Source organism: Macaca fascicularis, chromosome X (genome assembly GCF_037993035.2).
Source record: "Macaca fascicularis isolate 582-1 chromosome X, T2T-MFA8v1.1".
NCBI lineage: Eukaryota > Metazoa > Chordata > Mammalia > Primates > Cercopithecidae > Macaca > Macaca fascicularis.
Window position 1 is genome coordinate 160,115,497 of NC_088395.1, and position 14,920 is coordinate 160,130,416.

The window sequence follows — 14,920 nt, forward strand, 5'->3', positions numbered from 1 at the left end:
GGGCAACACAGTGAGACTCTATCTCAAAAAAAAAAAAAGAAAGAAAGAAAAAAGATCCCAACTGGATTTTCTTTGGAATCTGACATTTACCTAGAATATGTATCTGAGGACAGTCAGAAGGAGTCTGTGTGTGTGAGGAGTGGGGGGGATGGCTTCCTTCTGGTAGCCACTGCTCTAGGGAGTATTTCTCACCATCGTGTCACATAGCACACAACAGGAGCACTCTCACATGGATTAGGGAATTAGATGCAGACCTCCTGCACAACTGCCCTCTTCCAATCCTAGTAAGATAAGACACAAAAGAAAGGCGGGGAAGGGGAGTGTGAAGGGAAGACTTCAGCAAACAAAGGAAAGGGGTGTAATTCAAAGCAGTCTGAGAAAAGACTCCAGAGGACAATGCAGTAGCAAAGCCAGGCTCCTGCCCCGTCCCCAGAAACCACCCTAGGGAGCAGGCAACACCCTGGGAATTTGCAGCCAGTAAGCTGGAGAGAAGCAACCAAGTGGGAGTCCTTCACTTTTTCCTTTTAGACCCAGAAACTCCATCTGGGAGGTGCAGGAGAAATGGCGAAGTGCCCAGTGAGCCAGCCCAGCTCTGTGGGAAGCAACTGCTCTTAGGTATACACAGATTATGGAACCACCCAGAGACTGAGGTGCCCCTATCCCCATGGAAATGGCACACACATCCCTCATGCAGCTAGAGTGAGCCTTAGTATAAGACATCCAACACAGTTCTTAGAACAAAGAGAAGAATCCAGATAGGGCTGAAGACTACATGGCTGCAGCTCCCTCCAGCGTGCAAATTCTCTCCGAATACAAGATAACAAGCCTGCACACGATAGCTCAGAGGGGAAAACAGCGAGGGAGGATGCCAAGAAACCGGGAAGAGAGAGCCAAGAATTCCTCCACTGTCTCAAAGCAAACAGAACGACTATGCAGAGCCATCCAAGCCTGAGCCAAGATGAAAAGAAGCGACATGTAACTATGCAAACATATTATGGCCAAAAGAAAAAAAAGAGGCCCAGGGAGGGAGATGGCACGAGAAAGGCAAAGTCTCCCACTAAGAAGAGAACACACAAGGAAGGGAAAAAAATTCCCCACAACTTCATAAGAACATGTTCCTAGTAAAAGAGTTCAAAGATGGGATGATAAAACAGAATAAGATGAAAAGACAAATTTCTAACCTAGAGAAACAAACTGCAGACCAAAACACATCATTATGAAACTAATACATTGAAAAACAGCCAGAAACAGAATATACATAGCTGAAAATCAAATTAGACAAAGTAAATGCAGATGAAAAAGACAAAAGTTAAAACAATTAGGGCAAAGCTAATAGCATTGGAAGAGAGACAAAGACAATCCCACATAAGGAATTTGTGTCCCTGAAGTACAGAACTCAACAAATGGAACAGAAGATGCTGTCAAAGATCCATAAGAGAGCTGACCTGAAACAGCAACGACTACATCTGCAGCTTGAAAGAATACACCATGTTCCCAGGACAATTTGATAAAGAATGCTCAATAGCAAGACAGACTCTAGTCAACCTACTCAACTTTAAGGATAAAGAAAGCATTCTTCAAGCACCTTGGGATTCTTCCAAGGGGGAAACATCAGAAGACCAGACACAATGTCTACAAAGTTCTGAGGCAGCTTAGCGCAGTGGTAGTGGGGGAGAGGTCAGAGGTAAATTCAGAGAGATGGACAGGGGCCAAAGCCTCTCTGAGATGAAATCTGAACACAGATCTGAAGGAAGTGTGTGGTGAGGGAACAGGTCAGGTAAAGAGGGGTCCAGCCAATAGGGAGCAGTAAGAGCCAAGGCTCTGACTCTAGCAACATTCTGGCAAGTTCCAGGAAGAGCAAGAGCAGTGGGAGCCAGGTGAGCAAGGGAGAGAATGGTAGAGAATGAGCTCAAATAGGCAGGGAGAGATCACGTTCCATGTGGCTGCTGAGGCAGGCCCGGTTACACAATTTGTGGAGCCTGGTACAAAATGAAAATGCAGGGCCTCTAGTTCAAAAATTAAGAATTTTGAGATGGTGACAGTAGAGTAATAAACCAAGCCTGGGTTTCAGGAAACTCTGGGCAGTTACACAGGACCATGAAGCTGGCTCTGCTTTCAAGTAATGGACTTTGGGTTTTATTCTGAGAGGGTTTTTCTCAAGGGAGTAACCTGATCTAATGAACATTCTTCAAAGAGCCCATCTGAGGCTGGGCACAGAGGTGTGTGCCTGTAATCCTGTATTTTGGGAGGCCAAGGCAGGAGGATTGCTTGAGCCCAGGAGTTCGAGACCAGCCAGGGCAACACAGGGAGATCCCAGTCTCTACAAAAAATATAAAACTTAGCCAGGTGTGGTGGTGCATACCCGTAGTCTCAGTTACTTGAGAGGCTAAGGTGGGAGGCCTGCTTGAGCCCAGGAGGTTGACGCTGCAGTGAGCCGTGATTGTGCCATTGCATTCCAGCCTGGGTGACAAAGGGAGACCTTATCTCACAAAAAAAAAAAAAAAAAAAAAAAAAGGAAAAGATCCATTCTAACTATGGGAAGATGTAGAGTAGAAGGAGCGGGGCAGGAGGGTGCAAGATGCCACAGAGGGGCTCTGCAGAAGCAGATGTTGGGTCACGGTTTGGGGTGTAAGATGTTCATCAGGAACTGACATCCATAAAGGGAGGTGGGAAGAAGTCAAAGAGAGAGACCTTAGGTAAGGAGGCTCTTGCAGCTGAGGCCAGCTGAAGGAACAGCGGACAGTGCCTGATAACTGGAGTGTCCGCAGGGGATCCGGAGAGGAGAGTGGCCTCCGGGTCTGCCACGTGAGACTACCATAGAGTCTAGGCAGGGATGCAGGGGGCTGGTCTAGGTGCCATCCCTGAAGGGCATGTGCACTGGGACAGGGAAAGGGCGACAGATCCAGGACTCTGACTTCCGTATCTCATGTTTTTGATACTGAGGTATTTAGTTTTCTAGAGGCCTAAAGGGCAGCTGGATATATGAGTCTGGAGTTCAGGGAAGAGGTCTGAAGAGCCAGGCAAGTGGGTGAGGGCATGCTGAATATAAGTGTAAACAACCCTCCCCTTGCTATTTGGAGTTGTGATGAGGAGAAAGAATCAACAGAGGAAACAGAGAAAGAGGACAGTGCAGAGAAGGAAGATCAGACATATCTGTCAATATTATTGGTGGCACTCAACAGAAACCAACTCTAGCTGATTTATGCAGACAAGGACTGATGAAAAGCTACTGAAGATGCATGTGGTGATGGTTGCACAATATAAATGTGCTCAATACCACAGAACTGTACACTTAAAATGGTTAAGGCAGTACATTTTATCTTTTGTGTATTTTACTGCAATTTTTAAAACTAGGGGGAAAAGGCTACTGGGTGATGAGAGAATCCCTAGAGTGTTGGAGGAACAGGTTTGAGTCCATTTGGCCAGGAACAATACTCCAAATCCTTCTGCCAAGCCAGTCCAAGCAGCCAGTACTGCCTTTTCGACCCTGCAAGGCAGCAGCACTGGCCACTGGCACTGTGCCCTAGGAGCTCGTCTTTCCTGCAGCCCCAATGCCAGGAGACAAGGCTCTCCTGCCTGGCCCTGCTCCTCCTAGCATGTGAGTCTGATTGGCAGAGGCCAAGGTACATACCTACACCCTCATGTAGAACTCAGGTAATTTCTTTCTGTAAAGGGCCAGATAGCATTTTCCACCTTGTGGGCCAGACAGTATCTGTCACAACCAGCCTACCTGCTGTTGTACAGGAGAGCAGTCTTGGGCAATGCACAAAGGACGAGGTGGAACTGGGTCCTGGTAAAGCTTCATTTACGAAAATAGGCAGTGGGCTGGACTTGGCCCTGGAAATACCGTTTGCCAACTGCTGCCCTGACCGAAAGGGAAGCTAGGCAAATAAGCGTCTGACATTTGCAGTGACTACAATCAGAGGTCGCCTGGGCTCCTATCAAACTCGTGAGGTGAGAATTCTCCCAGACCCAGAGGGGGTTCAAGATGGGAGGGGAGATGGCCCCCTGGAGAGTATGAGGTACCAGAAGAGACATAAGGAAAGGGCTGAGAAGGAGTGACAGCCACCAATGACTGATAAGATTATTTCACGGAATGTGGGAAAGCAAGCGTTCATGGAGCAAGCTGAGCAAGGAGCAGCAGGCAAGGATGAGGGCCCATGAGTGGAGAGAACTCTTAGAGAGTTTGGGTAAAAGGAGAAAGAGAGACTGAGCAGGAGCCGAGAAGGTATGAGCTGAAGGGAGCTCAGTTACGACGGTAAATTCTAAAACAAGTTCGTCTGGTGATGGGCACAGTTCACAAGAGGAGGGAAGACCGACGGAGTCCCAGGGGCGTCAAACAGTGGTTGACACTGAAAACTATGAAGACAGTAAGTCCTCATTATAGGCAGAGCTGTCTAAGTTAGAACTCTGTGGGTGGAGGGGTTTCCAGTGATGACCAACTCCAGGCTACAACCATGGGAATGAGTGGCAGAAGACACAGAGGGAACCAGGCACCAGGAGGGCTGTCTACATGCATATGTGTGCTGGAGTCAGGAACTGGCATGGAATCCTCAATAACAAAGGACTGACTGGGGCAGTGAGCAAGCCCACAACAGTGGTCTGTGGGCCAAAAGGCTGAGTGTCACAGCCCCCCTATGCCAAGCCTGGAGGTACATGGGATCAGAGACTGCTGAGGACTTGGCAGGAGGCACAGGCGTGGAGAAGCAGGGCCTAACCCAGGTGTGTGTGTGACGTGGCAGGGAGGGGGTGGTGGTGGTTAGGAAGGGCTCTTTGGGGGAAGAGATACCTGATTGGGTCTTCAAGGATAAGCAGGACAAGGCGAGGCCACAGGGGAGGGAAAGGAGAAGAGAAGGTGACTTGCACAGGGGAGCCAATGACAAAGGCCAGGAGTGCAAGAAACATGGTACCTGGGAGGAACTACAAGCAGTCCTGGACTTCTGAGGGCTATGTCCATGAGAAAAGCGGCAGCAACAGAAGGGACCACAAAGAGAGGCAGGAGCCACATGAGGGGCCCTGATGTCACTTGAACACAGGGTGCCACTCTTGGGTTTAAAGCAGGAGAATGAGATTGACGATAGGGATTGTGTGGAAGATAGAGAGGTAGAGGAAAGATCCTAAGTTATCACGGGAGTCCTAGGGCGAGATGAGGGAATTGAACCAGGACAGCGGTAGAAGGGATGAAAGAAGACAGAAAAGGGACAAACAGTTAAAGGAACAATTTGTGGGACTTGGTGGCTCCCCTGGATGTGGGCAGTGAAGGGCAGGGGCCTGTTGGGTTTCCAGCTTGGGTGACTGGTATGGCTATCAACTGTGACAGAAAACAGTGGACATGGCATTTGTCTATTTGGTCTTCTGATCTATCCACCTTATCTTGAAGGAGATGGGGGTGGTAGGGCGGGCAGTGAGTTGAAAAGAACGGAAGGGAGAAAGAGGGCAGACATCTCTCAAATGTTTGCACGGTAAAATCTGACTAAAAGGCACACACGCCCCACAAGCCTTTTTCTTTTTTTTTTCCCCTCCAAGAAGCAAAACAAGTTTTATTTCCATAGTAGTTCCTTTTAGTGCTCTCTGTCGCCACCTAACGGACGGCCTGGTGGAAGAGGCTCAAGAGGCAGCAGCCTAGCCTACTCAACGGCAGAGGAATCAAACTCACCCATGCACCTGGGTGGGGGAGGACCAAAAGAGGCCCAGCTGCTTCTGGAAGATCATCGGGAGTCTCTTCTGGAAGACCAGGGGCTCTTGGAGCTAAAACAGACGTCCATTCATTAATAATACCTACTTCAACAACTTAAGATCGTGTTCAGCAGATGCACATCAACCTTGACTGGTCTGCGCTCCCCAAATCGGGTATAATATTGAGGCATATTGAGGGAACAATCTGTAGATATTCATGAAATTGTTTGGTGGGACAAAAATTATGGGGCACTTAAGCCTAGCTGAACTCAGTTTCAAGTTCTAGCATTTAACACACCACCTCTAAGTTTACGTGTACTTTATGAGTGCAGGAATGCAACAAAAAAATCTAGTGTAAAGTCCTGGCCCTCAGGGCAAAGCAAGGGAACTACAACTCTTGCTGCAAACTGCCTTCCTCCCACAGATGTGACACATTCACAAATCTCATTCACTGAACAAGTGTCACACCACAGGTGACAAGAGGGGAACATGCAATAATAGGTAACTTTCCTGTCACACGAGACTGCTTGGAGACAAGGATACAGAGCCCAGCATAGGAGACGGGACAAAATCATGAGGGTCAAGGACCACACCTGGTTTAACTCCCAGAAGAGTTTTAGCCAGTAAAGAGCTGCAAGAAGGAAACCACACTCCACGAGAGGCCACTAAGATAAACACTTGCATCTGATTAAGTTTTCACCTGAAGAGTGTGGGTAAGGACAAGCCTGCCTTGTTGGGTTAGGGTGAGGGGAGGGACCCAATGGAGATCTAATCCCAGAGGTTTGATCACAGGGGCTGATGAATGAGAGGTGGAGATCGGGAACATACGCCTTTTTTTTTTGAGACGGGGTGTCGCTGTATCACCCAGGCTGGAGTGCAGTGGCACCATCTCGGCTCACTGCAACCTCTGCCCCCCAGGTTCAAGCGATTCTCCTGCCTCAGTCTCCCGAGTAGCTGGGATTACAAGCACCTGCCACTGCACCCGGCTAATTTTTCTATTTTTAGTAGAGACGGGGGTGTCACCATCTTGGCCAGGCTGGTCTTGAACTCCTGACCTCATGATCCACCCGCCAAGGCCTCCCAAAATGTGGGGATTACAGGCATGAGCCACTGCACCCGGCCAGCCACTCTTTTTTTTGAGATGGAGTTTCGCTCTTGTTGCCCAGGCTGGAGTGCAATGACACGATCTTGGCTCACTGCAACCTCTGTCTCCTAGGTTCAAGTGATTCTCCTGGCTCAGCCTCCCGAGGAGCTGGGATTACAGGCAGGCGCCACCATGCACAGCTAATTTTGTATTTTTGTAGAGATGGGGTTTCTCTATGTTGGTCAGGCTGGTCTCGAACTCCCGACCTCAGGGGATCCGCCCACCTTGGCCTCCCAAAGTGCTGGGATTACAGGCATGAGCCACCATGCCCAGCCTAAGCCACTCTTTTGGAAAGCTCAGCAGAGAAGATGCATGAGGTAATACGATGGAATGTTAGGTGGCCTTTAAAGGGATGTTTATAGCTTTTCTTTTTTTTTTTTTTTTTTTTTTTTGAGACGGAGTCTCGCTCTGTCGCCCGGGCTGGAGTGCAGTGGCCGGATCTTGGCTCACTGCAAGCTCCGCATCCCGGGTTTACGCCATTCTCCTGCCTCAGCCTCCTGTGTAGCTGGGAGTACAGACGCCCGCCACCTCGCCCGGCTAGTTTTTTGTGTTTTTTAGTAGAGACGGGGTTTCACCGTGTTAGCCAGGATGGTCTTGATCTTCTGACCTCGTGATCCACCCGTCTCGGCCTCCCAAAGTGCTGGGATTACAGGCTTGAGCCACCGCGCCCGGCCGTTTATAGCTTTTCATAACATGGGTGTATTAGTCTGCTCAGGCTGTAACAAAATAGTATAGACTGGGGGGCCTACTCAACTGAAATTTCTCACAGCTCTGGAGGCTAGAAGTCTAAGATCAAGGTGTCAACACATTTAGCCCATGGTGAGGGCTCTCTTCCTGGCTTGGAAACGGCTACCTTCTCATTGCGTACTCACATAGTGGAGAAAGCAAGCTCTCTGCTGTCTCTTGTCATAAGGAGACCCACCCTCCCTCCTGATTTCATCTAAACCTAATCACCTCCCAAAGACCCCATCTCCAAATAACATCACATTGGAGGTTTGAGCTTCAACACTGGAATTATGGGGGACACAAACATTCAATCCATAACAGTGCTGATGTTTATGTTTTAATGTTAAATGATAAAGCACGGCACAGCAGCACACACACCGTGTGATGCCGATCTATTTTTTTTTTTAGATAGGGTCTCACTCTGTTGCCTGGGCTATACTGCAGTGGCGTGATCACACCTCACTGCAACCTCAACCTCCAGGTTCAAGCAATCCTCCCACCTCAGCCTCCCAAAGTGCTGGGATTATAGGCATGAGCCACCATGCCTGGCCTCCAATTTGTATTTAATGCCACTGAACTGTATATTTAAAAATGGTAAATTTTAGGTGATGTGTATTTTACCACAGTTTTTTTAAAAGTCTAAGAGAAGGCAAGAAAGGAGAAGAAAAATTTAAAAGAACAGAAAATATGGAAAAATAGAATGCACAAAATAATATGCTATAAACAAATCTAAATGTATCAGAAATCAAATAGATGTTAAAGGACAAAACAGACAGAATGGATTTTTAAAAAAAATCTAGCTATTAGGCTGGGCGCGGTGGCTCAAGCCTGTAATCCCAGCACTTTAGGAGGCCAAGACGGGCGGATCACAAGGTCAGGAGATCGAGACCATCCTGGCTAACACGGTGAAACCCCGTCTCTATTAAAAAATACAAAAAACTAGCCGGCTGAGGTGGCGGGCGCCTGTAGTCCCAGCTACTCGGGAGGCTGAGGCAGGAGAATGGCGTAAACCTGGGAGGCGGAGCTTGCAGTGAGTTGAGATCCGGCCATTGCACTCCAGCCCGGGCCACAGAGCAAGGCTCCATCTCAGAAAAAAAAAAAAAAAAAAAAAAAAAATCTAGCTATTGGCCAGGCATGGTGGCTCACGTCTACAATTCCAAAATTTTGGGAGGCTAAGGTGGGTGGATCACCTGAGGTGAGGAGTTTGAGACCAGCCTGGCCAACATGGTGAAACCACATCTCTACTAAAAATACAAAATTAGCCGGGTGTGGTGGCGCATGCCTGTAGTCCCAGCTACTCAGGAGGCTGCGGCAAGAGAATTGTTTTGAATCCAGGAGGTGGAGGTTGCAGTGAGCTGAGATCACGCCATTGCACTGCAGCCTGGGAGACAAGAGCAAAACTCCGTCTCAAAAAAAAAAAAAAAAAAAAAAAAATCTAGCTATCTGATATTTTCAAAAGCTCTACATACCAAAGACACAGAAAGGAAGAAAAGAAAAAACTGGGATAGGCGGGCGTGGTGGCTCACACCTGTTATCCCAACACTTGGAGGCCAAGGCTGGTGAACTGCTTGAGCCCAGGAGTTTGAGACAGCCTGGGCAACACGGCAAAACCCTGTCTCTACTAAAAATACAAAAACCTGGCCAGGCGTGCTGGTGTAAGCTTGTACTCTCAGCTACTCAGGAGGCTGAGGTAGGAGGACCACTTGAGCCCAGGAGGCAGAGGTTGCAGTGAGCTGCGATTGCACCACTGCACTCCAGACTGGGTGACAGAGGGAGACCCTGTCTCAAAAAAAAAAAAAAAAAAAGTAAAATAAATAAAATAAATAAATAATAATTAAAAAATAAAATATTAGTATGGTCACTTCATAATACCAAAGGGTTCAATACACCAGGAATGTGAAACTGTATCTAAAATTGAAAACGTGGCCTAAAAATAAATAATAAAATGAAAATTACCAAACTCTGTGGAGAAACTGATGTGTCCATCACTACAGTAGATTTTAACACATATCCCATCAGTTGACAAATCAAGTAAACAAAATGACAGTAAGAGAAAATACTTTCACAATAAAAGGATAAGACAGAGGTAATGAATATATGTAGAATCCTGCACCCATGCTTGGCAGTGACATATTCTGTCCAACTGCAAGAACTGGTGTCACACAGACCAAGTTCTTTGACCACAGTGCCATTTAGTCATAAGTTGATTTTTTTCTTTTTTTTTTTTTTTGAGACAGTCTCTCGCTCTTGTTGCCCAGGCTGGAGTACATTGGTGTGATCTCAGCTCACTGTGACCACCGCCTCCCGGTTCAAGTGATTCTCCTGCCTCAGCCTCCCGAGTAGCTGGAACTACAGGTGTGTGCCACCATGCCTGGCTAATTTTGTGTTTTTAGTAGAGACGAGGTTTCACCACGTTGGCCAGGCTGGTCTCGAACTCCTGACCTCAGGTGATCTGCCCGCTTCGGCCTCCCAAAGTGCTGGGATTACAGGCATGAGCCGCCTTGTGTGGTCAATTTTTTTTTCTAGAGCAACTGGGGGGAAAAAAAAAAAAACCCAAAGCCATGTGCTTGGAAATTGAAAAAAACATTTTAAAGTAATTTGTGAGTCGAAGGAAGAAACAAAGAAAATTTTAAAAATCCTTGGGCTAACTTCAAGTGACAATACTATCAGAACTTGCTAGATACAGCTGAAGTAGTTCCAGAGGGTTAGCCTTAAATGCTTACATTTGAAAAAAGGGTAGAAAAATCAATGAACCACATTTATAATTTAAGAAGTTAGGGCCGGGCGTGGTGGCTCATGCCTGTAATCCCAGCACTTTGGGAGGCCGAGGCTGGTGGATCACCTGAGGTCAGGAGTTTGAGACCAGCCTGGTCAACATGCCAAAACCCCATCTCTACTAAAAATACAAAAAATTAGCCGGGTGTGGGGCAAATGCCTGTAAATCCCAGCTACTCAGGAGGTTGAGGCACGAGAATCACTTGAACCTGGGAGGTGGAGGTTACAGTGAGCTGAGATCGCGCTACTACACTCCAGCCTGGGCGACAGAGCAAGATTCTCTAAGCAAACAAAAAAAAAAAACAGAGAATGTACTCTAAGACCATAGAAAAAATAATAAAGATAAAAGCAAAAGCAGAATTTAATGAACTAGAAAAGAGACACAGAGTAATACAGGGCAATAATGCCTACGTGTCTGCTTCTTGTAAGACCAATGAATCTAATGAACTTTTACCAAGACAAGGAAAAATGGGAGAAGGTACAAGTAAACAACAAATACTAGGAATGAAAAAGCAGATATAATTACAGATGTTGCAAAGGTACAAAAAACTATAACATGAACAACTTTACGCTAGTCAGACAAAATGGACAAATTCTTAGAAAAAAAAAATTTAACAGCTTACAGTAGCCCAAGCAGGTGCAGGGAAAATAAAAATAGGTTTAGATGTGTCTGTGTGTGCACAGAACACCTCAAAAGACACAGACAAGACCCTGGATGCAGCTGTTCCCTGAAGAGAGGCATAGGCAGCTGGGAGACCAGGGCAGCAGGGACACTCAGACCTTGCATCACTCTGGAGTTTGCACTTCCTGAATTGTGAAGCATGCACATGTGTCACTTATGCAACAGTGAATCCAAACGTGCCTGTATACAAGGAAAGGCCTCACCTGGCTGCGCCGTGGAGGCTGGCCTGGCGTGTGGAGCAGGCAGAACATTAGCAAGCTACTGAGCAGGTGCAGGTATGAACATCAGCTGACGCTGGCTCTTTGCTTTCTTTTTAATCTTGACAAATTTGGTAGGTGAAAAGGCATCATTTTTGTTTTCGTTTGCATCACTTTGATTACCAGCAGGCAGAACTCTTTTCCTATCTTCATTGGCCATCTGTATCTCTTCTTTTATGAATTTCCTGTTCATAGTCTTTGTTCATTAGTGGTGACTAGTGGTAAGTTAGCAATAAGAACTGTTTGCATTCAAGTCTAGACTGAGAAGGAAATTAAAAAATCTGCCCATGTATTCTCACAATAAATGACTACTGACTAGCCTGAGATAATTGTACCCACTGCCCAGTTAGAGGCATTAAGCCCAGGATGATTCACTTCAGACTTGTCCCTGACCTTCCTCATACCCTTTCCAGAAGGGCCCCTTGAACTGCTATGGTACTCCTAAATTACTATCCCATTACCCAAATGATGGAGAGCCAATCAAAAGCTTAGACCAGAACACTTTCCCAAATTATCTTCCAATACCTTCACAATGATCACTTTATATACAATCTCATTGAATGCTCAGCAACACATGTAAGCAATGTTTAACTGAGGGCAACACTGAGGCTCAAAGAGGGCAAGTGACTTGATTGCCGAGGTCACCTGCTAGGTTCAAGAGCTGAGAATTAATCCCAAGGCTACCTGGCTCAAAAAGCCTAACCTCATCTACTATACTTGAGGCAAAATCATGAAAGTGTGTTTTTACCTTGCCCAGACCCTGCACACTGCATCAAGGTCCTGAGTTTCAAGCAACAGAAATCAACTCTGGTTAAATTCAATCACAAAGGAGTTCTTGGGCAGCAGATCTGGAAATGGAGAGAGAACTAGAGAACTAGGCTCAGAAAAGTTGCAGGAATAGAGGCTGCACCACTGCAAATACAGCCAAGGTTACAGTGTAGGGACCTGCTGGTTGGGACACCCACCCTGGGCACTGCTGCACATCATCAGTAGACATTAGCCACGATTGTTGGTTTTGTGGCTTAGGTGCCACCACCATGACTAATCCTTTACTGTCCCTCAAGAGTCAAAATCCATGAAGGCAGAATGGGTTTGGCCAAGCCTAGGCTTCATCACCATCCCCTAGTTTCCAGAGAGCAAGGGGAGGGAATATATCCATTCCCCTGTGGCAGGCACTGCCAGCTGTCCCCCAACATCCATGTTCTCCATCTGCCTTACTAATGAGACCCTGTGCTCAGCTAAGGAGAGTTATTTCCCGCTTCCCAGTAGACCATGGGATCACGTTACGGCGAAGGAGACAGTGGCTGAGCGCACTCCTGTTCATCATTCTCTTTCAAGCTTGCTCTTGTTCTACTGACTATGGGCGGAGCACACCTCCCACCCACTGACTCTGGGCTTGCTCACGTGTTGATGGGATGGGGGAAGAAGAGGCTTTAAGAGGCTTCTGTGACTCTGCTCACTCCTCTTGGACTCCTGACCTCCGCCTACGAAGAGACTTCCCCTGGCAGTTGCTTCTCCCTCCTGGGTCCTGGAACGACAGGCTTGAGAACAGATCTGAATCCCATCTTGCAGCTGACCCAGACCCATGTGTGAGAAATAAATAATTGCTGTTATACCTACTGAGCTGCTGGTGCTGTGTGTTCCCTGGGACAAGATGATGGGTGTGAAGATGGAAATGGAAATACTGAATGGGCCTAGAAGTTAAGATGTCAAGTGCCATTTTGCCTTTCCCCTATGACCTCTTTCTTCCTACCTGGAGGAGTGGATGCAATGACTAGAGCAGCAACCATCATCTCACAACCAAGAGGCAATCTCGAGAAATGGAAGACACCCACTGAGGGGCCCAGGGTCCTGGATCCTTACAAAGCCACTGCAGTGGTCATGGACAGCATGAGAAGGAAGTACACCACAGGCCCCTAACCCCATCTTCAGGTTTTCTCAGGTAGAAACTAGGGTCCACCTGCCTCCTACTAAGATATACACAATGGGGAGACTTTTAACACAAAAAAAGGTATGAAGATGGTCAGAAGCTAAAAAAGCAACAAAATGTTCATGATATGCCATAGTGAGGTTTACTCACTACACTGCTTTTCCACCGAGTTATCACAATCACTATAACTCAACCCATTGAAAAAATGACAAAATAGATTCTGAGATTCTCTTCCTATTTCTGTTAGCTAAAAAAGCAGCCTTTGAATTGTTTATAAGTGAATTCAAGAGACAAAAATAAACCCAGATAATTCAGAATGTACTGAGTACAACACATATGCCTTCTATGTCATAAGCTCCCAGCATTATTTATTCAAAGAAAACTTGCCTCGTTGCAAAAATATAAAAAAACTTAAAAAAAAAACCCAATTACACAACACACCACCTCCTACAACACCAGATTCCTTTTCCTTCCTTTGTAACCTCACCAGAAGCAAAACAAAGCATTGTTCAAATTGCTGAGACCCAGAAAGTTCAATTAGAGCATAAAAAATGCTCTCCCAAAGTATAGATACCTAGCAGGGAAACGAGCAGGCTAAACCTCCTGAGTGAACCTGGACATTGGCCCCAAGTAACAGGCACATTTAGTCACCAACGACTAGATTCCACGTGATTGAATCCAGAAACCCTGCCCCTTCCCATTCCCTTGGCGATCCAGGGGGACACCATCAATTGCTCACTCCTTCTCCTTATACTTACAGTTAGTGGTGCTATACTATACAGGGGAAGGCGTGAGGGAGTCACACATGCTTCGGTGCTCAAGAAGCTCATAAGCCATTAGGGAAAGAGCAAAATGCTAGAAAGCGGTTGTCACTTCTGGCTACAGAGGTTGCAAAAGACATCTGCAAGGGTCAGTGAGGGCCCAAAGGAGTAGTAACCAAGGCCCTGAAGCCTGGGAGCTGAGGTGGGTAGTGTCAACCTCTTCTCAATAATCAGTTCCTAAGGTTCCATCTGAGCAAGCAGGAAACCACAGAGGCCATTCTCATGGGTACTTTAAGCAGTGCATCTGTTGGCAAAACACAAATGCTGCCACACAAATACTAAGCCACAGATTGCAAAGGCACCCGATAGCCCTCAAAATTCATTTCTCTTGTTTCGCAAAGCTGCACTGGGAAACTGTGCTGTTAAATTATATGCTCATAAAGGAAGTATGTTTTAAAAGAGGGGCAAATATGTGGGTGCTATTTAGACTCTCACTGATTTGTTCCATGTTTTCAGATAACTGCACTCCACCCCTCCCCCGCCAAAGTAACTCAATCTCCACATATTTGCCTTTATGTATACCTTCTAACTCATGACTACGGCTTTGATTAACCCATAAACAATACTGTTCCTGTTAGCCATGGAGAAGCTAAGGAGCCAACAGCAGAGCAGGCTGCATGTTCTTCCATCCCTCTTATAAGACAAAACCTTAGGGCAATGTCCCACTACAGAATTTATTTGTTAATTCACTCAATAAATTAAAATATGCATGATTCTAGGCACTGAGGACATATCGAGGAAGAGGCAAAAAAAAAAAACCTCTGTCCTCATGGGACTCAGATTCTACAGGAGTGGGGAAAGGGAGGGAAGGGAGTGGGAGAGCACAAACAAAACCAAGCAGTAACACAGCTTGTGGCAGATGGTGACAAGTCCTATGCTTGTCAGGGGGAACTGGTGGGGCAGAGGCAG

General features: G+C 46.6%; 1 protein-coding gene across 13 annotated transcripts in view; it reads right to left on the reverse strand.

The window, feature by feature from the left end:
• Positions 1-14,920, reverse strand: part of MECP2 (methyl-CpG binding protein 2) — a 76,601-nt gene that overhangs the window by 23,749 nt on the left and 37,932 nt on the right. Inside the window, exons 3-5 of one of the 13 annotated variants that reach the window (XM_065537831.2) lie at positions 12,665-12,788; positions 12,009-12,108; positions 11,207-11,445 (exon numbers count right to left, since the gene is read on the reverse strand). The exons of 4 other annotated variants lie outside the window; for them this stretch is intronic. Coding sequence is in view for 1 of the 9 variants with exons in the window: in XM_074029657.1 (XP_073885758.1) it covers positions 5,657-5,712 (56 nt within the window). In the remaining 8 variants the exon portion in view is untranslated. Of the gene's footprint in view, positions 1-5,656; positions 5,749-11,206; positions 12,833-14,920 lie in introns of all 13 variants that reach the window. 8 more of the 13 variants (XM_074029660.1, XM_065537830.2, XM_045383762.3 and 5 more) reach the window with 8 other exon arrangements.